At 39.7% G+C, this 27153-nt stretch overlaps 2 protein-coding genes across 7 annotated transcripts in view; one reads left to right on the top strand and one right to left on the bottom strand.

Annotated features, from left to right (window-relative positions):
- FAM114A1 (family with sequence similarity 114 member A1) overlaps positions 1–1984 on the top strand; it is a 63995-nt gene extending 62011 nt beyond the window's left edge. For both annotated transcript variants that reach the window (XM_074349270.1, XM_074349259.1), the window contains exon 14: positions 388–1984. In XM_074349270.1, coding sequence (XP_074205371.1) covers positions 388–489 — 102 coding nt within the window. In that variant the 3' untranslated portion in view covers positions 490–1984. The remainder of the gene's footprint in view (positions 1–387) is intronic.
- Positions 1–27153, bottom strand: part of TMEM156 (transmembrane protein 156) — a 74764-nt gene that overhangs the window by 17949 nt on the left and 29662 nt on the right. The window contains exons 6-7 of one of the 5 annotated variants that reach the window (XM_074349287.1): positions 21464–21569; positions 18584–19200 (exon numbers count right to left, since the gene is read on the bottom strand). In XM_074349287.1, the coding sequence (XP_074205388.1) occupies positions 19152–19200; positions 21464–21569 (155 nt within the window). In that variant the 3' untranslated portion in view covers positions 18584–19151. Of the gene's footprint in view, positions 1–18583; positions 19201–21459; positions 21570–27153 lie in introns of those variants that run through there. The other 4 variants (XM_045522402.2, XM_010962670.3, XM_074349278.1 and 1 more) reach the window with 4 other exon arrangements.

Here is a 27153-nt window from a genome sequence, read left to right as displayed (position 1 = left end):
TATTTCAGAGCAGTGGGGTTGATCTGAAAAGAGGATAAGTAAGACTGGACATTGGATCATGAATATATACATACATACATATATATATATATATATATATATATATATATATATATATATATATATATATATATCGATATATCCTAAAAGTCTATGGAAATGGCTTGCCTCGTTTTAAGTGAATTCTTCTGTTAGCATAGATAATTCAGAGCTGGAGGTACTCCATCTGAAGAAAAGCATTTACATTTGCTTTAAGCACCAACATTAAAAGAAAAACATCCAAAAAATAGTGTGGGGTTTGAGAAGAAGGAACATTATCAAATTGGAAGAACTGTCAAGATGGAACTCTGACGATAACCCTTCTACTACGATTTTCTCCCTTCTCAGGGCTGCAACAGCACGACGTACATACAGGATGCCTTCCAGCTGCTGCTGCCTGTCCTGCAGGTTTCACACATCCAGACCAGTTGTTCCAGAGCACGGCCGTGACCTGGCCAGACTCCATGGAGTTCAAGGAAACGGCAGGCCCTGGTGCATTGTTACATACCATTTCATGGGATGTTTTCCACGCCCCTGGCCACAGATGCCCGTTTGAAGACACTATAAGCAATTTTGCACGGACAGTATTGAGAATGCAAGTTTAAAGAGAATATCATTTCTCTTAATGTATATGGTTATTTTACAAATAATTATGTTTCCTTAATGTTAATTTAAACTTACACAGCTTTGTATTGATAATTTTCTTTAATCTGAAGTTCACTCACAAATACTCATTTCCATTTTCCTGCTCAAGCACACTACATTTAGAAATTCCTGGGCAGACCTTTGACTTTAAATTTCCACTTTTAAGTTCCCCATTCTTATAATATGACTTTAAATCAATTCTTATACTGAACTTAGTTTTGTTTTATAAATACCATGGGTAGAGATAACACTACTTACAGATTTTACCAATGATGGTGAAAGAGGAACATAAGTATCTCTTTATTGTCATTTATTCTCAAAATAAGCATTTATTGAGCTCTTACTGTGTGCTCACAATAGAGGAACATGCTCTCACCCCAATAGAGGCAGCTAGTCTGAAAAAGGATTTATAATAATTCCTAAAATACTTTAAAATACTAATAAATTTTTTAAACCTGAAAAAAATTGAAGAACAAAGTATACTAGTGGGTTTTTTTTTTTTTTTAATGTTTTACTTTTCAGTTGATTGTATTTTTTCTCACACTTCTTGAACTTTTTTATCCCAAACTTTACATCTGGAGTGAAAACATATATGAAAAGGGATACTAAAGAATATTTTGTATGAAGTTGACTTCTTAGGGCCATACACACACGAGAGTGTAGTCACAAAGCCTGCACATACGCGAACAGCAGATGGAAGGGAGCCCAACACGGCAGAGCCCCAGGGATGCACTTTTAAATCCACTACAGTTGAGTCACGCTGTTCCATGAATGCACAGGTCACACTCGCCGGTGGCAAATGGCATCATTGCTTCTAAAGACAGACAGTGCTGATGTGTGGATGACTACATGGTTTCACAGTCCACGAAGCTGCACAGAAGACCCTGCAGCCAGGAGAGGCTTTGTCAATGGACACTTCTGCCCTGAGCCCCACACGTCACTCCGGCTGGGGGTTCTGTACCATATTCCTATTTCAGAGACCATTAACATCCCTACAGGTACTGTCACAAGACGTCTTGCCCAGTGGCTCTCTCCAGGCCAAGTGAAGCCTGTATTTTTGCCAGGGTGAAAATCCCTCATTCACATTTGCTTTTATTCCTCTGATAGAGTAGACTGCCTTTGTTCCACCCAGGCAAAGTACAGATATTTGAATATCATCCTACTTACTAACATTTCATTTTCCTATATCCTTTGTTTCATTGGTATATCTCCTGAAACAACCAAATGAAAAATACAAGAATTTATTTATAATCTAGAAAAAAAATTGCTCTGAGGAATCAATTAAAGATGGTTTTTCCTACTTGCTTTTGGATTGCCTGAAATGTTTCTGCTACTAAGTCTAGAGAACAATTAACTGATAAAAATGTTGCATTTATTACCTCTTCGTAAATTTTACACTTCTTATGTTCAGAGCAGAAGAAAGGATTTAGATTTACGATTTCTTCACATCAGACTTTTTTAGCATCAGATGGATTTATAGACATTAACTGGAAATGTAAAAGAAACATAGTTTCAGAGGAGCTAGATCCCCAAAATTAGACTTGAAGCCTAACAGCACCCATTGAGTGCATAGCAAAATTTTTTATCATAAAATAGAAATCTGCACCAAAAAAAAAAAAAGGAGAGAGAGAATTATTCTCTAAAAAGTGGTTGATGTTATTTAAATGGCACATATATATCTTTTAGTGATGGAATGTTGCCAGGTGGAAACACAGTCTGAGAGATGATTCCTGGGGCCTAGCTCCACAGTCTGTGAATTACATTATTTTAGGAGAGAATAATCACTTAAAATATATCCACCCTTCAGGATTGCTCTTTTTCAGTACTGTTTTTCACCATCACTTTTAAATAATTGCTTCTTTACTTTGCCTTTAAAGCCTAGAAAGCACAGGCTCCAGATCTAGGCAAATGGCAATCAGTTAATGAATGAATGAATGACTCAGCAGGCTTGCTTTGAAAGTTTTGCATTCCTTCAATAATCCTTTACACAAATTGGGTTCATTTCACTCTATGCAATTACCCTGAATATGCCTGCCAGTTTTTTTCTTTTTCCTGAGATCAAGTGCAAAAGAAGTTCTAGTCTAAATAATGAATGAAGTCCTGCACCTGTGCCTTATTAAATAAAAAGCATCAAAAGCATATTTCAAATTCAAAGCAAAATGCGTCCAAGAAAAACCACTTTGGGGTGTTGATACATAAAGCTTTGAAGGTGAAATTGAGTCCCAAATCTTAAAGCAAAGGCCTAAGCTTAAATATTCTATCCCACTGAGGACAGAAGTCTCTTTTCTCTGAGTCTCACACTGTGCTGTACTTCACGTCCATGGTTAAATGAGCAGTGTGGCTCGCCGGGATGGTGGCAAGGATGAGCTGCTTCAGCTACACCCGCTATGGAAGCATGGACTTCAGCTGCAGAGCACAAAGGGAAGAAGCACCAGCCTTGGACGGGCTAAGGAAAGTGCTCATTATATGGGAGAAGTCTGAACCTAGAAATGAGTGTTTCCTGTGCTTTCTCCAGTCAGCTGCCCCGAGGTGCTCGTGCATCTGAGAAGTCAGCTTCTGCACAGCCCGGCTGGGCTGCGTTCAAGTTAGTAACAAAAGCAGGCATATTCCAGTCACAGCCATCCTAGCGGTCCACAATGTAATGTCTTAGGAAGTAATTCAGCAAAAATGTGAAATAAACTTATTTTTCTTCTTTTCTAAAAAAAGAAGGTATGTATGTATACTTACATACTGTGTGTGTGTGTGTGTGTGTGTGTATATGTATATATACATATATATAGCAATGTAGGTATGTATGTATGCTGAACAGATGGGATGGATTTTACCACATGACTTCAATCTGTATTTGATTTTATAAAAGCAGTTATCCTTCAGGGTTAAGCTAATTTTTGTAATGTAAAAATTGCCCTTTGGTCTTCCTCTTAAGCATGCTCTACATTCTGATATTCAGATCCAGGCTTCAACTTGGTTTCTTAAATTACTGTGTTTGTAAAAGCACGTCAGAAGAGATCATACTGAAAACTCATTTCAGAACTGCAGTTTTGCCTTGGTTTTGTAGTTGATTAGAATTCAAAAAGCCATAGGAGTGGATTCAGATCAGCCATTCTTCACATTAAAGGGAAAAAAAATCATGTGGTCAACGATTTGTTCCATTTTTCTAGATACCTCATAACTTATTCAGGTTTATGTTTATTTTCTGTATATTCACCTAGAATAGATGCTCCACTGCAATACATGCTATTAAACAAATCTGAGATTCTTTCTTGTATATGTGTGTATTCAGATCCTGAAAATAATCTGAACTTTTCTACCCTTTGAGCATTTTACCTTTAGCAATGATTAACCTGTTGCAACCCAACAGTAAGAAATCCGTTGTGTTTCTGATATTTCTGGTGCCTGGGGTCAGCATAGACTGTGAATAGAAGCTGATTGTGGCGAGTGAGAATTTTGTGTTGGCATTGAAGCTGCATTTACCTTTGTCTGCATCAGAGAGTATTTTTCTCTGCATGAGCTGTCAGCCAAAAAGCAATAGGATTATGTCTGCCTGTGGTCACCGCTGACTCACTCGACAGACCTGTCTCTTCTGTTGGTCTCAAAGAAATCCCATACTGCAAAAGAATTTTACATACGTTTCATATATGCCTTCACTGAGCACAGAGGTTTAGGGTGATTCAGAAACGGTCTGTCTCCCTGCCATGGGTTTCACTACTAGGTTTCTAGAGCTGCCATTTGGAGGGGAAAACCAGCACAGAAGCCAAGAGCAGATGGATGAAACCTTGGCGAAAAAGCAAATCTAATTCTCTGCCTCTGAGTCTCTGCCATCGTTACCCTTTTTCCTCTCTCAGAACTTCTTTGACGACTGTCATTAAGGGCCTCTCTTCCAGGATCAGCTTTTAACATCCTGCCTCTCTTTTTTGTGTCTCCTCTTCTTCCCTTTCTCTTTCTCTACATTTATACTTTCCTTTCCCCATTTATGTCACCAGAAAACAATCTATCCAAAAGATTCCAATAATAATCACTAATATGTATTTACTGTGTGCTGGACACTGTGTTGAGTGTTTTATATGCATTATCCCATTTAATCTCCATAAGTACCCTTTTGGGTAGATATTATTACAAATTCCACTGCCCAAATGAGAACATTTAGACCCAGAGAAGTTATGTAACTCATTCCATGTGGCACAACTAGTAAAACAGAGCCAGGATTCAAACCCACGTCAATTTGACCTGACCAGCTAACATTGTAAACTATTATGCAGAGCCTCCCAGCAAAAGTAACAAGTTATTTTTAGAGACATTCAAACACTTGTATGTTTAGCTCTCTTTGCAACATTAGGTAGATTTGTAGCTGAAAGATTTGGTCGACAACTTTGATGGTTTCCACGCAACTGAGAACACACTGGGACCAAAGAGACACAGAACGAAGCCATACGAGGTTATTGGGCCCCTGGGTGGTTCTACCAGAGGCCTCTTCCCTGCTTCACAGACATTTCCATCTGGCAGCTTCCTGGTCAACTTCATCACAGCTGCCTGACTCACAGGTACCTTTGATAGTCCTAAAGTGGCTCTATTTCCTCCTCCCGCTCCCAGATCCCACTCCCCCTTCACTGGTGCGGGGTTGGGGGGGGGTGGGCATTTGCAAATCACTACCCTTCCTGAAAATCCTTAACCCTCTACTGCCTGCCTGGAGCTTGGGGTTGTTTTATGCTTCCCTTGCCTTAAAGATTACCAACTTTAGGCAGCCTCTCCACTGAATCTTCAGTACCAGGTGTTGTGAGATACTGATAAATGTTTGAAAGATGTACTCAGTAATGCCTACTTGTCCCTGAACTTGGTGCTGCTCCCTGTTAAGCCCAAAAAGTGATGGTTGTGGTAGTGGTGTAGAAATGATGGTGGTGGTAATGATGATGATGGTGGTGGTGATGATGATGGTGGTGGTGGTGACGATGATGGTTGTGGTGGTGATGATGATAATGGTGGTGGTGATGATGATGGTGGTGGTGGTGACGATGATGATGGTGGTGGTGGTGACGATGACGGTGGTGGTGGTGGTGACAATGATGATTTTGGTGGTGGTGGTGATGATGGTGGGTGTGGGGACAAGGTGATTATTTACTAAGTACTTAGTGTGCTCCAGACACTTTACCTCCATGATCTCGTTTAATCGCTAATGTCAACCTTATGAAATGATAGTGACTATTATATCCATTTTATGAATGAAAAGTGAAGCTTAGAGAGATTAAATAATTTGCCTTAGGTCACCCAACTGATAAGTGCAAGAACTAGGATTCATACCCAGGCAGTGTATAAAATGCTAGCCAGAGCCCACAGATAAGCAGATACCTGGTCATAAAAAGGAAAAGTTGCCCATTTTCCCTTGGGTTGAGTTCTTCTCTTCCAGCTAATACCTGGGCTCTCCTCTCTCTGTCCTGTGGCCCCAGGCAGAGACAAATTGCTCCACAAATCTCCCTGTCAGGAGGCTAACCACATTTTTCCTGCTGATGCCTCTGATCCCAAGAGAGAGTGAGTAGCCTGTGTGTCCCATTCTCCCTCATGTTATAACTCTCATGCTGAGTGATCCATTTCTCACGGAAAACTGTGATTGCCTTTTGACACTTCGGCAAGAAAGCGCTTGTCTGCTATCTTTAGGGGAAAAATCCGCTGTCAGGAAATGTGATAAAGGTCAAGAAACCAAATGATGAATTGCAGGGCAGAAAGACTCTGGCCATTTCTGTCAAAGAGAATTATTTGGTCCTAGAGGGCATCTTAGTCAGGGATACATAGGATAATTTTCTTCCTGACAGCTTCACAGCTCCCTCCCTCATTTCTTTCAGGTCTTTCTTCAAAAGCCACCTTCTCTGTGAGGTCTCTCCAGATAAAATTGCAACCCTCCCAATATTTCCTTTCTCTGCTTTGCTTTTTTCTCCATAGGATAATACATCACTATCTACCATCCTTTGCATCTTACTTATCTATTATTTATCTCTTTTGCTAAGATGTAATTTCCATAAAACAGGGAATTTTTTTTTTAGTCTGTTACCATATTCCCAGCACTCAATGCAGTGCTTGGCACATGGTAGGTACTCAGTAATTATTTGTTGAATGAACAAATACATTAAAGTCTTAAGTGTCCAATCTGTAAACATTGAATGAGAGAATGGAAACAGCCATATTATAGAGTAATTAATGATGGAGAATATCTGGTCAAGTTATATCATGACACGTTAACCATAGAAGTCATTGTGTCCATTTCAATGGTATTTGGTGTTGTTGCATAAATAAGTATGATTTGGGGGTTTAGAAGTGCATAAACATTTTGTCCATTAAAATGGATGGAATTTACATTTTTAACTTAGAAGAATTCACTCTATAAAGGATTTTTTAAGACTCTTCATCAGGCAGGGGTAGACTATAGTGAAAAATTAGAGCCATCTAAATAAATAACTATATGGAATATTATGTAACAGTTAAAAAGAATAGAAAAATGTGTCTTAGTCAGTTTGGGCTGCGGTAACAAATATGCCATAGACAAGGTGACTTAAACAACAAACATTTATTTCTCCAATTCTGGAAGCTGGGAAGTCTAAAATCAAGGTGCTGGCAGATCCAAAGTCTAGTGAGAGCTGGCTTCCTGGTTCACAGTTGGCTGTCTTCTCATTGCATCCTTACAAGGCAGAGAACACAGAGAGAAGAAGCAAGCTCTCTTATGCCTTGTCTTATAAGGGCACTAATCTCATTCATGTGGGTTCCACCCTTATGAATGAATTACTTCCCTAAGTCTCTACCTCCAAATACCATCACACTGGGGATTAGGCTTCAACATATGAATTTTGGAATGATACAAACATTCATTCCATAGCAAGGTGGAACAGATCTCTGTACTAACAGAGCTCCAAGATTCATCACTGAGTGGAAAAAGAAAGCTACAGTATAGTACTTGTAGTATATTTATCTCAAATAACATGTACACACACAAATATCTAACACACACACACACACACACACACACACACATTCCTAGAAGAAGATATGGAAAGATCTACACAAAATCATTAGTAACATTTGTGACCAAGAGTGGATAGGGTAGGGAGAACATCTGAATGTGACACAGTAATTAAAGGGAATTCCAATGTTATTTGTAATATTTAAATATTTTTATAATGAAAAATATTTTCGTTTTTCCAAAACGGATTATTTATTGTAATGAAATTTTTAAGAATCAAAACAAGAAGCAAAGGAAAATAGCTTCTGATGAAGGAGATGAGAGGACAGGGCCCTGCCAGGGATTTAAAGTGTAAAATGCACAGGTTATTTTTCAACAGTAGGGCCAGAAGTGTGAGTGAGAGCATCTACACGATCTGGATTTCTTTGTCATTAATGTTACTACAAAATTCTAAGACCATTCTGATGACTATACAAGTCTCTCCTTACTCTCCATAGAAAAGCCCAAACCAAGTATTCTAAATGCATAGTTTGTGAAGACTCTGATGGTATAAACAGAAAAGTATGTCATTTCCATCTCACTGGAAAGAGCCAACTTCTTTAGCCAGGTTGTGTCTCTAATCTTCCTCTAAACCTGAACAGCTCTACATCTATGTAATGGCTACAGAAGCAATTTTAGAAACTTCTGGAGGGAAACACCACAGAAATGAATGAATCTGTGTTTCACAGTTATTAGCTTGATCCCCAAATGTGTATCATATTTGCAAGAGGCAGTTTGCAATCTGCTCATCCTGACAAATGTAGCACAAGGGGATTTAAATCTCTGTATTTGCCATTTCTGTCTCTCCCGCTCCAAATTTATGGTGAAATTGTAGACACAAATAATGTGTCAGGGCTGAATGAACTGAGGTCTCTGCTCTGCTCCTACAGCTCCATTTCACTCAAAATAATAAATAGAAAACAAAGAAAAGCCTCAGCAGATAATGAATCTGTGTCCTAATGACCTTCCTGAACTACAAAATGGATTTGTAATTTACTTGGCACTGCCCAAACCATTTGGTGCCCATAGTGAGTTATGAAAACATTTTGACCATTTGGGGCTACAACTGTGCATTTTATTTCCTCAATGATTCATGAAGCATTAGAACTACTTTTCCATGGGAAGGTAAAAGTCATCCATCAATGGGAAGACTTGTTTCCCACCTGCCCTATCTGTTGCCTTGATGGTGGTGTGATTGATTATTAAGGAGCCTTGGGCTATTCTGCGGCCCCTGGGGCCATAGTATGGCCATTTATAATAAGATATGGGTGTTACAAGCCAATGCCTGAGATTCTGCATCTCTCTTTCCTTTAAAATCACTTGATTTCTGGCCAAAAATGTAGAGACTCGCACTCAAAGAAAGTCATGTGCAAAATAACATGTTTGTTTGCTGAACAGTAACAAGTCTGTCACTTTCCTGGTCATCTCCATCTGCATTTGCTGCAGAGGCAGCAGTTGGTCAGTCACTGCAAGGGCACTGATACCTCAGGGGAACAATATACATCAAATGGTCTGAAATTAGTTGGCCTAAAAATGAAAGGCTCATTGATTTTTAAGAGCAGGAATAAAGTCTTCCATGTACTGCATCCAAACAATCCCTCCATTGTTGCCTTTTTGCTTCTTTGAGTTATATTTTTTCTTCTTTCCAGAGCTAAAAGTGAAACAAATCATAAAGTAAAGTAAAAGAGGAAAATATCTATTGATTTTCATAGGCCTATACCCTTCATTCATTCAATCAGCCCTTCATCCATATATTCATCCAGTCAATCCACAACATTCATTGCAACTGTCGTGCACTCTACCAAGTAAAATAGGATTCAGTTTGAAATTCACTTTGCAGTTCTCTCAGCCAAAATTACATTAATCAGTTGGAGCAAAAAAATCCACTAGGTATATCCGTGATTTCTGCAACCACCCAACTATAGGTTGATGACCCCCAAATTTCTACCTGGAACCCTGATATCACTCCTGAATTCCATTCATAAAGTCAGCTTCCTACCAGACACCTGTACATCAGTATCTGGGGGGTCCCACTAAACTTAATCTGAACATGTCTGAATGGAAATTATCTTTCCCCTTCCTCCTATGTTCTCTGTCTTAGTTGGATGCTTAGTGTTACTTCTGCCAGAAGCCTAGCTATCACCCCAGGCTCTTGCTTTTCTTCACCCTCAATACCCAATCAGTTTCCAAGTGCTGTCAATTACTTCTTTGTGTCTCTTCCTCCACCCCATTGCCTCAGTCTTGTTTCCCTTTCTTGTCATCATTCCTATGAACTGGTGTGATAGATACTGAAGGGGAGCAGCATATGCCACCCCAATATATGACTGCAGGAATTCAGGACACGCCATCCCCCAATATGCTGCTGTGGTATGTTGATTATTGTGAGCTCTAGGCACTTGAAAAAACAGCAAATACAGGGAAAGTCTTCCTCTGAATTTCACTTATCTGTCTGAAGACAGAGCTTCCAAAAGGAACTCAGTTATCATAGATTCCCCACACCAGGAATTTCATCAACCAGGGAAGATGGACTCTTATCACAGGAGAGGAGACTGGAAGTCAACACCATCACAAACTATCAAACGTCTCACCTATTCCTCTAAGGGCCTATTCATCTTCCCCAAAAATCATTTACTCTCCACAAAGAGGTTGACGTCCCTCTTCCTTCTCCTTATTATGGTAACACTTAAGTCTGAATTTTAAGCCACCTCTTTGAGTTACTCATTTTTCCCTGGGTATCACCCATACATGAGGTTACATGCTAATAAACTTCTGATCTGATTGTTTTCTCTTGTCAATCTGCCTTTTATTACAAGTCTCAGCTAAGAACTCAGAAAGGTAGAGGGAAAATCATTTTGATCCCCTACAATACCAACTTGGGGTCAGCGTGGGTCTTGGTCTCCCTCTAGCCACCCATAATGGTAGTGTCAACATACACTCTCTAAGAGTGCAAATCTGGTTACTCCCCTAATTGACACTTTCATTGACTGACCCCAGCATTCAGGAAAATACCCAAACAAAGCCCTTTATAGTCAGGTCCCTGCCTACCTTTTCAGGTACTTTCATCAATTCCTCACCAACTTAATGTGCCCCTTGCACCATGCTCCCTCTCAGCTCTATGTACTGGCAATTTACCTTGTGCGGCTGCTACCCTGCGTTGATTGGAGCCCGTGAGGGGACCATATGAACTGAGGGACTCAACAGTACGGATAACGTCATAGACCAGTGCATTCCTGAAATCAGCGTAGCAGCGTTAGCACAAATTGTGCTTTAATGGAATTTACCTTCGACTGAACTTTTAAAAAACTGGCTATTGTATAACCCCAAAAGAGGGATGACATTTCCTCCAGTGTCTCCATTCTCTTACTGCAATGATTCAAAAACTGGTATTCAGGGTTAATTGGGAAGAGAAAAAAAAAGAATATTCCTGGGAAGTGTGTTTAACCATTAATAAAGATTTAAAAAAAAAAAAAAACCTCAAGGGACTTCCCAAACGTTTCAGATTATTACTGTGCATTGGAACTCTCCAAAAGTGGGACTGAAGGTGCGGCTTCTCTCAAAGTTGAACAGGGAAGCCTAGATCTGTAGCCCCAATTAACAGCTACCGACAGTGGTGTTCCTCTGCAATCTGGCTTCCCTCTCTTCCAATATCCTTGTGTGTAATAAATCATTCTTTCAGTTGTGTAGTACCATTTAAAGTCTGCCTGCTTAATCTTTAATTGGTTAAGCAGTTACAAGCTTAAATTATAGAGTGTGAAAAATATCACAATAGATCACAGTATTGTCAGTTTTCTCCTGCAGAACTCTGACATTCTCAAGCTTAACAAAGCCCAGTTCTCTCCCACGTTAATTACTGCAATGTCCTTGAAAGAGAATAGCATGGTTATTACTATTTGCAAAGAGAGTATGCTTCTGTCTCTTGCTCGGTAGGAGCCCGTGTGTGTGTGTGTGTGTGTGTGTGTGTGTGTGTTAGAGGACACAGAGATCTTAAATTAGGCCCCCCTTTTCGGAACACAACTGCCTGAGTGACTGTATGTATGTTCCTTCCATCCTGGCCAACTTATCCTTTAAGACTCAGACTGTGTCCCCTCCTTCAGGAAGTCTTCCCTCACTTCTGTCTTCCTCCTTGATTTAGGTGCCCCTTGTCTGGGTTTCCCATAGCACTCCATTCATTAAGTCCACACACACTTATTGCATAATTTCTCTATCAGATACCAGTACTTGGAACTGGTACTCACACACTGGTGTATTGGGGTACAGGTAGGCCAACCTGCATCCCCAGAGGAGGGGGTGCCTACATGACAAGGGCTCATACAACCAGTTCCCAAGAGAGGTAGGATAACCCCCTCCTTCTCTTACCTCCCTACTGGTCCTCCCCTACTCTCCATCCCATGCAAACCGGCAGATTCTCTAGAATACAGCTTGTGTGAGTTCTATCTCTGATGGAATTTCTGGCACTAAAACATGTCATTCAAAAAGATCCTTTTTGCTCACATTGATCTAATTATTTTGTTAAAAAAGCAACAACTACTACTGAATAATGAATTTTTCTTCCTATATTAGCCTTTTATTTAGATAGCTGGAATAAAATAGACAATTTTTAAAAACACCCTTTTTTTCTACTGAATTTTTCACTCTGAAAAAAATCTCACTATGATATAATCATTAAGCACGGTTGATTTGTTTTGACATAGTGGAACTTTGTTATGATAAATTGCTTAAAAATAAAACTTACATTGTCCATTTGCCAAAATAGGAAGGAGAACAGAGATGATTTCCTGTCTCTCTGTGACTAATTTCAAGTAGAAAAATGTGTTTCGAACCCAGTAAGCAGAAAGGGACTTTCCAGGCACTTAGTTCACAGCCTTTTCTCATCAATATTTGGGTGTTTTGCATTGTAATTAATATCTTTCACCACAGGGCATCTTGATATGAGTTCAAAGAATTTAATGCTTTTAAATAATCTATTAAACAATTTACTTTTGATCTATTTTATGAGCATTCAAAGCAAAAAGCTTCATTCTGTGCAGTTCCTCTCACAACTACCAAATAATTGAGTTCTTTAGACGTACCTTACTACCTGGGTAGAGACAAGAAAGCATTTGTGGTGTAGGAGTACTTGTGGTAGAGGAGTGCTGACAAGTATACACTCCAAGCGTGACTGGAACTCAAGAAATTCATGCTACAGAACCCCATGCTAGAAGGAATTATGAGAAGCATTGGACAATCTTTTTTCCCTAAGAAAATGAATCTACTTTTACCTCCATAGAGAGAGATTCCATGATTAAGGTGCATCAGAGCAGAGGGTTAAGGGCATAAACTTTAAACCCAGACCACCTGAGTTCAAATCTCAACTCTGCCACTTAAATCTATGTGTCCTTGAGCAAGTTACTTAAACTCTCTTTGCCTTAATTTCTTCACCTTTAAATTGGGATGCTGATGAGAGAACTTACCTCCTAGTATTGTGAGGTAACATGAGATAACTGATATATTCTTAGTGCTTAAAATAGTGCCTGGCACATAATTAGTAGTAGTAGTATTAAACTGCTCACCAACTCTGACTTTAACCTTGGGCTATTTTGGCAGCCATTGTATGAGCTTTGACTGCCCTAAAGCAACTGAAAAAATAATGCAAATATATATCTTTTAGTAGGAGTTGAGGAAGGCTCTCCCCAAATGAAGCTAGAGTTAAAAATGGTAGATTATCACTTTCAGAACCTTTGCCCATATATTTCCCTAGAGCAAACTACTTCCTTTCCAAACATGAATTTCAAGGGGAAAATAAACATTTATAGATAACTGGAAAGAATTAAGGCTCCATATAAGGATGTAAACTGATGCCTGTCTTTACCAGATGCCAAATCCCTGAAAGGACTATCTCTGAAGCAAATTTTTTAACCACACAAAGCAAATTGTCAGTTTAGGGGTGTGGGAAATGAAGATTTTTAAAGTCATTATTCTGTATTAAGCATGAGAGAGAGAGAGAGGAGAAAGGCAGGCTGTAGTTTATACTAAAAAGGAATTAAAATCAAAAGCAGACTGCATTACCCTGAACAAAGGAGACACTGTCTTATTCCCAGTTCTGTCACTGAAAAGCTCTGTGATGTGACCTTGGGTGAAACCCTCATCTTCTAGAAGCTTCAGTTTCCTCAGCTGTAAAATCAGGGCGTTGACCAGATGATCTATAAGATTTCTTACAGCTCAGACATCCTATGACTTTATGAAATAAAGTAGATGTTAGATGCTGTATCTAGCAGGCAACAGAAACCAGCTCTGGAAACTAAAGCAGGAAAAAGATCTCTTTGCAAAGAGGTCACTGGTAGCTCATGGAGTCCAAGGGAAGGCTGGAGAGCCAGGCTCAGAACCAAGGCAGTTTGGTGGGTGTAGGGAGATACTGAGGTGTCTTAAAAGAGGAATAACTTAGCTGCTGGAATGAAGAAACTCAAATCGTTTTTTTTTTTTTTCACCCTCATGTCACTATAAATGGAAGTCCTGAGATAGCTGGTCAAATTGGTCACATGACCCCCCCTTGACTAATGGGCAAGAAACCTAGATTTACAGTTTCATCGAGATATCATTCAATAGGCAAGAGGTAGTTCCCTAAGAGGAAAGTGGCATAAGATTTCAAAGGAAAGGTGGTGACCACCAGGCAGTTCTTCACTACAAATGGTGTGCCTGCCTTTGTAATATCACACACTGACATCACTTTTCTATATGGAAACAGGTGGACTATTTTCACAGTCCATCTGCAAATAGACATGTCTTTGGAGGGAGCTAATAGCCCCATGATGATATTGTAGACACCATCACGAAATGTGAGGCAATGACACATGCTTGACGAACAGCCTGAGCGTGCACTCCAGAATCGTTCTAGGGGGAGAAACAAGTCTGTGTTTTGTTTTTAGTCAGTTTCTCTCCGCACATCTCCTTGGAATTGAGGAGGAACATTCACAGAGGCACCCAACAGTCATTTCCTCTTCTTCCACGTATACAGAGCCCTGTTTTCATTCTGATGGTCAGTTCCTCTCCCCTCCTTGAGAACCAGGCAAATCTTGATCCTTCTCAACGAGTCATGATGGTCCCAATTCCCCTGTCATCAGTAGATTTAAGGGTGAGTCTGTGACCCAATTCTAGATGATCTGACACGAGGAGAAACCTTTCCAGGATGGGGCTCCTTATAAAGCTTTCTTTACTCTTAAAAAGGAATCGTGGTGTAAGACTGTGATGATTGCTGGTGCTGTGGCACCACCACTTAATACAAGCCTAAGAGGGGAAGCCTGAAGACAAAAGCCAACAAGTTGAAGATGGCAGAGGGGAAAAGGAGGGAGGAACCCAGGCACTTGGTGATGTGAGTTCTTGAGTTTCCCAGTTTGGAAAACACCCTATTCAGAACTTCTATTGGTTCTATAGGTAAGACAGTAAATCTTATAACTTATATCATTCCGGCTTGGGCTTGTTATTATTTGCAGATGAAAATATCTCAGCTGATAACCCACAAAATACTCTCCCAGTCAGCAATAAATTTGTCTCCATAGTTCCCTCTGACAGCCTTAACTCTTGGGGGTGGGGGTGGGGAGTGGAATACCTCATTCAAAGGATTTTGTAAAGTATTATTTTTTGCCAAATGTCCCCTGCTTCTATATGCCTACTTCATCTGCAAATCACAGAAGCTTCTAGACTACTCTATCTTTACTAAAGTACATGATTCCCAGTTCATAGAGGATTTTTAACTGTTTCTTTTGGTTGTCATATCTCTAGGTTAATCAACAACATACCTTATTTAGATTTTAAAAACGTAAGAACTTCCTTCCACTTGGTATCCTAAAATTGCCACTCATCAGAATAGCACCAATACTTGGAGATGGTTGAGAAAGATGTAGACAGGCAAAAAAAGAAGTAAAATTTAAAAAGAGACAGAGAAGGAAATAACAAGGTCAAATTATGGAAATTAAATGCCAGAAAATTGAGTCCAAGTCTTTATTCTACTGTATTTTACATGAAGGGAAAGAAATACGGTTGGGAGAGTGAAAGATAGACAGACAGAAGGAGAAAGGAAGATGTAATTTATACAATATTTGTCTCTTGGGAAATTTGGTTTTATTAAATTTAGAGTAGGTAGGTACAAAAGTATATTTTAAAACATGTAAGCTACATAGAATCATGACACAATGACTTCCATACACCTACCACCAAGTTTATAAAAGAACATTACCATTGTGTTAGAAGTTCCTGGAATGTCGATGTCCAGCCCCATCCCCTTCCCCATCCCCTGAGAGCTAACCACTATGCTGAATTTACAGCCAACATCTGTCAAGCTCCATTACCAAGATGAGTATCTTAAGGGAGGAGTGGGCAGGGAGCTCTGGGTACCTGTCAGCTGGAGATGATGTGGTTCCCACTCTCACTCACAGTCTGTTGGGGAGACATACGTAAGTATAACTAGTGCGGTATGAGGCAGGATGTGAGAAGTACCCTGGCAAGAGGGTTAAATCCCAGGGAAGCACAGTAAAGAGATATCATTCCATTTGGAGTCAGCAGGGGATGCTCCATGGACAAGGTAGACTATCTGCCTTTGAAGGGTGGAGACGATTTCTGCAGATGGGAGGAAACGGGCAGATGCCACAGTCAGAAAAGAGGCAGAAGGAGCAAGGTGGTCTGAAGAATGACTGCTCCGTCCAGGATGACTAAGTATTCAGGGTAGAGGGTGAGGGAAGTAGAATTTAAAACTAGGATGAAAGTCAAGTTTGAAGGGAATCCTCTGGAAAATGAAAATCTTTCTAGAAACCAGAACTAACAGCTGTCAGTTTGGGCATTATTGTTTTTCCCACAAAGATCAGGAAGGTTGTCCTCTGTATCTGTTCTCTCCCTCTTTCCCTGCCCCACCGTCCCTCCCGCACGTGCATCAAATCATTTGCCAGGTGTCACCAATTCTTCATAGCCTCTCATCTACCTACCCCTCTTCCTACCACTCTGATTCCACTGTGTCTGCAGAGACTGGATGCAGGCAGCCTTCCAGCAGAGTGCCCTGATTCCTCTCTGCCCCTCCAATCTGCACCTGAATTCCTTCGCATGGCGGGCTGGGGTCCTGGCCACTCAGCAGGACACAGAGGGCAAAGAGGTGAGTGTGGGTCACAGCTGGGAAGGGAAGCCTGCGGTGAGAGCCACAGACACACGACGAAGCTGTAAGTCCTAGGGAGGGGATGCGAGGTGAGTCAACGTCAGACTGGGAGCTAGTTGAAAAGAGCAGAGTGTGCTAAACATCAGGCTCAGTGGTGCAGATTGGAAGCCAGGAATTACACCAGGCACCAAGGAGTTGGTTTCTATGGGACCCAGGTGGGCGGGGAGGAGAGCAGAACTGCCAGGCTAAGGGAGACACGCAGGACCAGCACCCATGCAGCAGTTCCGGGCAGAGGTCTCCTTCAAGGGCACGGTCCACCCAGCCTCCTCGCACCCCCAGGAGAGCACCGTGCTGGTGCTCTGAGCTGGAGCCCCTTTTCTCGGGCACCCCTTCCGAGCATCCTGCTCCCTTTTGTCCCATCTCTACCCTGCATTGCAAGTACTGGGAGCAGCAAGTTTTCGCAGTCCCAAAGACCTCGACTAAATCCAAATATTAGTCCAGAGAGCAGGCAAATTGCTGAGCTTTCCTTGACCTCAGCTTCCTCGGGAGTGACGATACCTGTCTTGAGAGCAGTTGTGAGAAAGAAATAAGTATACATGGCATGTGCCTAATGTATGGGGTGGAAGGCTCAATAAATAGTCCTTTATCCAACAAATATTTATTAAATGCCTACTGTGAGCCGAGCATTCTACCAGCTGCCAGAGATACTAGGGTGAGCAGAATCAGTCTAGAGAGGGAGCCAGACATTAGTTAACAACCATGAAAATAATTGTAAATGACAGATACGGAAGGAACCATGAGGGTTGAGAACATGTAAAACGGGAGATTTGACTTATACTAAGAGATCAGAAAAAGCCATCTTCTGGACCCTGCTTGATAGTGGCCCTCCTGAGAAGCTGTCCTGATTACCTGCAACTGGAAATGATTCCTTTGGCCTGTGAATTCCCAGCAGGAAGCTGGGAATGTTAATGACATTTATCCTTTCGTCTAGTGTCACAACTAGCGGCACACGTGTGCTGTCTCCTCCACCACATCATAAGCTCCTTGTGGGCAGACAGTAGGCCAGCTACATCTTTCAGTGCTTCACAGTTTCTGATAGAGTTTATTATTTTAATAAACAAGTGAAATTAGCTTCTAAAAGCTGCCACAATGTAACAGAACTTGAAGCTTAATTTATGCCTTTTGTAAGCCAAGTTCCCACTGATTTCCAAGTCATTTGTCAGAACATAATAGGTGACATGCAAGGGAACAATAAGTTGGCTTCAGAGAAATTGTGTAATATTGGTACCTGAGAGAATGTGACACCCCTAAATTCCTGCTGAATAATCCCAGACCTGAGCCTGACTCACCTATTAGTCAGGGGTACACAAATAAGAAAAAGTGAGACTAGTAGAATTCCATTTGCCACATCGTCAATTCCTAAATTTTACAATTAGAATCTCATTTTGTGATCTAACAAAAAAAAAAAAAAAAGAAAGAAAATGGAATACCAAAAACACCTCTGTGTGCTGAACATGTGTTCCTGTTAGGTTGCTTAGTATCAAACCTGATCTTGCAGTTAAACTCTGCAAATCTACTCAGATAAGCGATTTGAACCATATAATGATGTCAGGAGGTTAAGTTCCATCTTAACTCTGGGAAGGTATTCTTCTATTTTTCATAGTTAAAAACTGCCCTCTTGTCCAAGTTTTCACTGTAAATTAATAACTATAATTATTCTTGACATCCATCAAAACTATAAAAAGATGAAAGCCAAAAGAATCAGAGGAAACATTGTATTGTTAGATTTAAATATTCAAGTATTTCACTTAAATTCCTTTTATTTTGGTATCTTTGAATTTTTAAAAAAATTCCAGTGCCAAAAGGAAGCAATATTTATAAATGCAAACAAATGTATAAACAAACAACCCTGGTCCTCTTAAGCAATTTGCCAAATAGAAATGGTCCATCTGAAAAGGCAAACCCATCAAATCAGGATCTACAATGTGGGTCAGTGAGAGGAGGGATTTTCCTCCTAACATTGTTTTTGGTTCCTCAAAATCAAAATCTTGGGGCTGTTGTAGGCTGTATAAACATGGATAAACAAGGAGAGTAAGCATTCTTTTACTGTTTCCACCAGTTTCATCAGCTTGTTTTCCATGAGACTCATAATGGCTTCCTGAAAAAACTCATTCCTTTAATCTCCTGGGTCTAATGAGTGCTCTCGCGTTAGTTTCCGTCCACCAGTCAGCATTCCTACTGGTTCTATTGTGCATCCTCAGCTGGACCAAATGTTTACCAGTTACCTCATTCCCAAAACAAAAGTATGAGTACTCTTCAAAAGGGTTCAGTCTAGATTGTCCAGAGGAAATCATAGAGATTGTCTGAAGATTAAAAAAAAAAAAAAGGCAAATATGATTCACACAAAAATCTTGTTAACCTGAAAATAATTAGTGGAAAACAATTTTAAAAACATTTATTAAAACTGTGTCTTACAGACACAGTAAACAAACTTACGGTTACCAGAGGGGAAAGAGGTCAGGAAGAGATAAATTGGGAGTTCGAGATTTGCAAATACTAACTACTATATACAAAACAGATAAACAACAAGTTTCTTCTGTATAGCCCAGGGAACTATATTCAATATCTTGCAGTAACCTATAATGAAAAAGACTATGAAAACAAGCATATGGATGTATATGTAGACTGAAACATTATGCTGTACACCAGAAATCGACACATTGTAAACTGACTATGTCAATAAAGAAAAATTTTTCTAAAAAACTGTGTCTTATAACATCACCCTAAAACTTCCTAAAGTCACTGATTAAGGGCTCTTTCCAATGCAATGGAGCCTCATTTACATCCCCAAGAAGACAGGGAGGTTAGTGGTGGGTGGTACACGTCTCAGCTAGGACCCAGGAAACCTAGGGTTTCCTCTTGCCTCTGCCACTACATATTTTGGCTTATTTTCCACTTTTATAAAATGAAAGTGAAAGTGTTCACACAGGTTTCTTTGGTTGTAACAGTCCATGATTCTAGTAGAAAGATACAGAAGTTGAGATTTATTTATTCACTCGACAAATACTTATTGGACATCTATTAAATGCTAAGCAACATGTCCTCTGAATGAGGATTTCCCCATTTTGCTCCCCAAGTCCCCCATGAGTGCTTCTATCATGTTAACTTGACGCTCGGTTGGAATTGGGGGTTCCCTAATCTGATTCACCACTGACTACATGTTTTTTTGCCAATGAGTAGCAGAATTCTTGGCACACAGTAGGTGCTCAAAAAGCATGTAGTGAATGAACAGAGGAGAGCTCTTCATGTGCAAGGTTGAACGTCCCAGAATGAGGACTAGAATGAGAAGTATCAAGCATAATATCCAGGAACGTTTCACTAAAACAAGTCTATGATGACATCATATTCGCCCTAGGAATTTCTGAGCCAACAGCAGATCCTGAGCTCTAAGGAAGCCCTGCCTCTCTCTAGTCCTAAGCACAAAGGTATCCTTGGCACTTAGTTTCCAGTTTGATGCATTGAGCCACCTATGCTGAAAACCTTTGGTTGCCTTTCCAGATCTGCTCTCTCCTTTTGTTCACCATGCTTGGTGATCTGGGAGGCCATTCTATATGAACTGTCTCAGTCTAGCTTGTGTCCTGTCGCTCTGGGTGGGTTGGGCCAGTGCGGAGTACTACAGTGGGAAAAAGAAGGTCAGCCACATTGGGACATTGATTCTCTCTCCTCAGGGCAACCACAGGCTGTCGTGTCCATGACCAAAGGCCCCAGCAGCTGTCAGGCAGCCCTCCTCACAGGTTCCTTCTGTGCGTGTACCTGCGAGTGTGTGTCTGCCTCTGACTCTGTCTCTATGACTTCTTTGTCCCTTTAGTCTTAGGGACAGTAGCAGGGCCCCACTGTTACTGGTCCCAGGGGGCTGCACTCTCCTTTTTTGGTTTTCCCACATCCTGGTTTAATAGGTCCTTTATGAAACTCTTTCCAGGTTATTTAGTGTGAGCATACCATGGGTTTCCTGCCAGGACCTTTGACTGATAACTACCCAGATATTACGAAGAGTAAATGATCTGGTCTACCACCACCCAGCACAACAAAAAAATGCTAGTTTCCCTTGTTTTCCCTGTTATACCCTCCCCAACGGTCATCATTAGTGCCGTCAACAAAATAGCTACTTCATAAATATTTGTTGAATGAAAGAAAAAAATTTCTAAACACATCTGATCACAGTTTTGGGTTCAAATACATGGAAATCGATGTGAGTTAATCTAGATTACCAAACATTAAATTTAGAGGAGCTTTTTTATTTCAGTAGTTGAGGGCCAGTGAGTAGCTCTGCTTTACAAATTTACATTCTTTTTTCATGCTCCAAGTGAAGCAACGACTAGCCTGCTGGACTGAGGACTCAATCCCAGGAAACAGTGCCAGAGGATAAGCTGACATCTCGGTGCATCAGTACACATGTTGTTCAACAGACCAAGAGGTTAGTTGACTGGTCCTTCCTAAATTTTGGAGGAAATAGTGACTTTATTTCATACTTTCTAATCCATATTAACTGATTTTGCAAGTTCCTCACTTTCTATCTCCTACACCCAGATAGAAATGCAGTTTGGGGTTAACTATACCTCCTTGGATCTATTCGCATTCATAATGAATAGTCAAATCATTGGTAAAACTGAAGCATCACTCACCGTGTGTGTTGATCTTGCTGATGTGCTGTGGAAGAAGCTTCTAGTTCTGGTATTGGAGGAAGCACGTCCTTGACCTGGGCCAAAGGCAGCCTCTGCGTGGTCTCTGCTGTTTAAGAAGGAGAGCGGTTCTAGTCAATATTTAGTCAGTAGCAATGCAAAAGCAGGCACGGTATATTCTAACATGTTAAGAGGACCATGCGCTCCCTCTAGACAGGATTTTGGCAGTTTCCCCCACTCACTAAATTTCCTGCCTGCAGCTCTGACACTTTGAACCCATTTCTCTCAGCTCTGTATCTTTCTTTTCATTCTTCCTCTCCCACCGCCTTCTGGGCACAAGACCTGAAGCATAAGGAGGAGCAAAGCAAAGAAAAAGACAAAGTACGATGTCAAGTAACAAGAAAAGAATTTGACTTTGGGAAGTGCGAACATTTCCTTCCATTGCATCTTGTTGAAATATGTCCCTAGGGAGAATATTAAGGACATCCTTGATTTCAGGGTCTATTTTACCAAAAAGCAAAGTTACAAATTAGATAAATTGACAGGTTAGAACCTGTCTTCCTTTGCTACAACTCTGTGACTTTATAAAATTCTTCTAATATTATCTTCGCTGCCTTCACGTAGGAGATTCAACTTGATGTCCATGGCACAATGGTACCTCTTTCATTCCACTGGGGTTTTGGGTCTTGCTTTTCTAGTTTTTATATTGAAACTTGAGTTCTACATAATACAAGTGGTTTTGGCTACACAGATGTCTCTACTTTTTATTCAAAGCCCTGAACATGGATGGAAATGAGGTGACTTATAATTTAAAGAGAAATTTGAGTAGTTGCTTCTTAAGAAGATAAATCAAAACAGAAGATTTAAGTGTAATCAAGAATATGATGCTTCTTGTCCAAGAAGATAATTAAATACTGGGGTAGTTTACCAAAATAGAAATACTATCAAACCTTCTCTCAGAATTATATTCCTTTAATTAGAAAAAAATTTTTGATATGAAAATGAATATATGTATGTATATGCATGACTGGGTCATTGTGCTGTACACCAGAGACTGGCACATTGTAACTGACTGTACTTCAATTTAAAAATTTTTTGATAAGAAAAACTTATTTTTTGGGTTTAATTTTCTGAATAAGGAATACATTCACATGATTAAAAATTTTTAAACCATGAAAGGCTATTCAGTGAATGTTCCCTCTTGCCCCATCTCCCACCCGCATCCCACCACATCATGTAGTTCCTTCCCTTCTCCTGTTCCTCTGCCACAGACAACCAAGGCAACCAATTAGTTTTTTGTGGGTAGATGGATAGAGGATAAATTTGTACTTTTATATGCTATTAAAATGTATTTTTGTCCTTATTTACACAATTGGTAGAATATCATTCATATATGTAATTAATGATATATCTTAGAGATCTTTCCACATAAGTGCTTCCTCATTCCTTTTTCACAACTTCGTGGTATTCCAAATACCTGGTATTACAGCTACCTGGTATTCTTGGTACTCCATACCACCGTGTCTTTAAATGGCCTCTTGTTTAGATTGTGTCTAATGTTTTGATATTGCAAACAAACTAGCAGTAACTTGTACATATGACATTTCTCTCTTATGTAGGTAAATCTATAGGATAAATTCCTAGAAATAGAATTGCTGGCTCAAAGGGCTTGTACATTTGTAACTTGGATAGTTATTGCCAAATGACCTATCCAAGACGTTGTACCAATTTTGCCTCTCAATTTACCTTAGTATATGAGAGGACCTATTGCCCCTTGCCACAGAGTATGACGTCAAGCTTCTGGGGATTTTTGCCAATCTGATAGATGAAAATGGCACCTCAGTGTAGCTTTAATTTGCTTTTTCATTGAATGTAAGCCCCATGAGAGCAGAAATCTTTAGTGCGGTTCACTACTGTATCTCCTATACCCGATGGCCAATATTGGCACATAATAAACACCCAAAAATATATATATTTTTGAAAGAATTTAGTCTGAGTGAGACCAAAACAACCTTTCATATGTTTAAGAACTATTTGTATTCCCTTTTCTGTAAACAGTCCATGCTTACCCTTTACCCATTGGCTTACTGGGCTATGATCTTTTCTTCCTCAATTATCAGAAACTCCTTCTGTGCAAGGAAAGGTTGCTGATCTGTTATGAACTGCAAATAACTTTTCCCCAGTTGTTTTTGCTGTATACATTCTTTTTCACACGGTCAAATTTATTAGTGTTTTGGCTGAGTTTTGTGTCATGAATGGAAGGCCAGCTTTGAGTTAGTTATAAATAAACTCTACCATCGTTTCTTCTATAATTTTTGTGGCTTCGTGTTTCCATTAAAATCATTGATCTGTTCGGAATTTACGCTGTATTAGTATTAGTGTGAGCTCTGGATTAAGTAAATTTTTTTTTCCTAGATGACTATTCAATTGTCCCAGCATCATTTATTCAGTAATTCTTTGTTTTCCTATTGATTTGATATGCCATTTTCATCATTTACTTAAGTCCTGAACTTTCTAATGTTTTACTGGATACTTTAATCTAGTTAAATATCACTGCCATAATGGAATGTACACTTCTCTTTATTCTTCTATGTCAATTTTTTTTGTCTCATATTGCCAGCTTATTTTTCATTGGGATATTGAAATGAACTTGCTTATTTATTGATTTAGAAAAAAATGGCATCTTCTTATATTCAACTTCCTTTCAAGAACATGATATACCATTCCTTTTGTTCAAGTCATTTTCATGTCTCTCAGAAGCATTCTTCTGAAGTTTTCTTCAGAAAGACCTTACACATTTCTTATTAAGTTTATTCCTAATTTATCTTTTGCCCTGATTTGAAATGCAGTGTATCCTCCAGCTGGTTGTTGTTTAAATATACAAATGCTATTTGATTTTTTATATTAATTTTGTACCCTGCCCCTTACTGGATTTTTCAAAGATTTTTTTTTTTAGGGAATTACCTTAGATTTTTCAGGTACACATCATATCTTCTGCAATATAAGTGATCATTTTACCTATTCTTTCCAACTTGTGAACCTTGTATTTCTGTCTCTTATCTAATTGTGTTGATAGGACTTCTAGGACAGTGGTAGATAAAGTGGCAATAGCGAACATTCTTGAACACTTCTGGCTTTAGTTGGGCATGCTTTTCGTGTTTCCCTTGTAAGCATGATTCTAGGTTCTTGTCTGAGACAGATATATTTTACCACATTAAGGAAGTACCTACTTATTTTTATTAAGAGTTTTTATGAAGAATGGGTATTGTATTTTGTCAAATACATTTTTAGTACCTATAGGGATGATCCAACAATCATTCCCTCAGATCTGTTAACATGATGAGTGACACAGTAGATGTCCTGAACTGTCCCTGTATTCCGGAGTAAGCCCCACAAGACCATAGTAGGAACGTGCGTGCCAGTTTGCATATATGCATGTTTTTAACCTGTGCTACTGTATCCTTTTGCTAATATTTGTTGAGGATTTTTGCATAATATACATAAGTAAGATTCCTCGATGCCTTCACTTTAGACAAATCTTCCTTAGGTTTAAATATAAATGTTTATTTCATAAAAAGAAGCAGGAAATATCCTTGTTTTCTACGGTCTGTAACAGTTTAAATACCATTGGAAATATCTGTTGCTTAGACACTGTTAAAATTGCCCTGTGAACTGTTCTTCCTGATTTTTTTTTTTTGAGAGAAAACTGACAAATTCTGTTTCTTCTATGACAATTGTTTTGTTTAGATTTTCTATTCTTCTGGTGTCAGCTCTTATAAATTTCTCCAGAAAAATATCCATCTTAACTAGACATTTGAAAAATTAAGATAGCAACTACTCTTCAAGGGGCAGGAATAGATGCCTCTTTGAAGCATTTCCAGCAGAAACTGAGGGCCCTTTCATTCCTATAGAAATGCTAAAATAACCACCAAGTTTCAAATTTCTTATGGAGCATATAACTCTAAAGAGTAAATGACAGAGCTCCCCTGACTGATTAGAACAGAGGTGGGAAAACGAGACCAGTCTTTACCAGAGTTCAGGGCTCCCATCCCCACACTCTTTTCCTCACAGATCCAGTGCATTGGAGGCCCTTAGCATCTTTATTTTTATTTTGTTGTCAGTAAGTACCAACCACATCTATGGGATTAGATCGATCAACCTTGTCTGTCACACTAAAAGTTCCCAGTAGTCTGTGATTTTTGTCTTTTCAGCCATGTACTTCTCAAGGCTGGTTGCGGGAGGCAGAATTCTAAGACGGCCCCCAAGATTCCCACCCCTGCCTTGTAATTCCCTTCCCTTGAGCGTGGGCAGGGCTGTGAATAAGTTCTCATTCTTGTGATTGGGTTTCACTAAGATGAAGAGTTTTCACAGGTGTAATGAACATTCCAAATCACTTGATTTTGAATTATTTAAAAGGGAGACCACCCTGGGTGGGTCCAACTTAATGAGACGAGAGCCCTTAACTGAGAGCCTGGGCTCTCCCTGAGGTCAGAGGGGCTCTCTCACTGGGCTCAAAGAAGCAAACTGGCATGTCCTGAACTGTCTACAGGAAGGGTCATGTAGCAGGGGTCTGCAGGCAGCCTACAGGACCTGAAGGTGGCATCTGGCAGAGAGCCAGGTAAGAAGCCAGGGCCCTCAGTCTACATCCTCAAATAAATGAGTTCTGCCAGCAATCTGAACAAACTTGGATGGGGAGCCCCAAGATGAGAATGCAGGCCAAGTCACATTTTGAGCTCAGGCTTGTGAGTCTCTGAAATCCAGCAGCTGTGCCCAGATTTCTGACCCATAGGAACTATGAGATACTAAAGGTGTGTTGTTTTAAGCCACTAAATTTGTGGTGATTTGTTACACAGTAATAGAAAATGAAGAAAGTGGTCAACAGATCCCTGGCCTGAAAAATCACAAGAAGTAGTAATTTAAAATGCAGGTTCTAGGACCCTGTCCCAGATCTACTGAATTACGACCTCCCTTCACAAAGGCTCAGGAGTGTTTGATGGTTGATTCTGATGTACGTTAAAGCTTCAGAATGAATTGCCATGCGAATAATTTGTTTAGACATCTTTGACAAAGCATCTTATTAACGTCCAGAATTGGAGATTTGGAGATAGGTCTTTTTAATGGTTAAAATCCCAAAAGAGCCTATTCATGAAACCAAATAATGACTGAGGAAAATTAACAGCCCTCCTTTGGTTGGAAAGCCAAACTGCTCGTCATTTGCTTATTCATTCGGTTTGTTGATGCTTCATAGCATGGTATGACCATCATTCAGAAAGCCATTATCTGTCAAACTGATGGCTGGTCCAAAGTAACTCTCTACCAGTACATTATCTTCTATTTCTCCTAGTGTCCAAAATCATGTAAGTTATATGCTAATAGGAAAACTTCTGAAAAATTTATAAAAAGGCAAAAAGGTAGGCTACATGTCATTTTAATACCTTCTTCAGAATAGCTAAAACAGGTGGAAATTTTTTCTAGTTTTACACTGAGAAATAGAGTTTCTTTCAAATCATATTAATTCAGCAACACTAGTTAAGGCAGCAGAAGCAGTCTGAAATATTTTAAAACTTCACAGAAGTCTTTTCATGAATTTGTCAAATCTCTGAACCATTTTTTTGACTTTTTCCAAGAACCTCAGCAGAGCCTAAAAAATAAAAGAAGCCCGGTCTGAGTTTTGACCTGGCTAAACCCAGTGA

Source organism: Camelus bactrianus, chromosome 2, assembly GCF_048773025.1.
Source record: "Camelus bactrianus isolate YW-2024 breed Bactrian camel chromosome 2, ASM4877302v1, whole genome shotgun sequence".
In the NCBI taxonomy this organism is placed as follows: domain Eukaryota; kingdom Metazoa; phylum Chordata; class Mammalia; order Artiodactyla; family Camelidae; genus Camelus; species Camelus bactrianus.
This window is presented reverse-complemented; position numbering and strand designations above follow the sequence as displayed.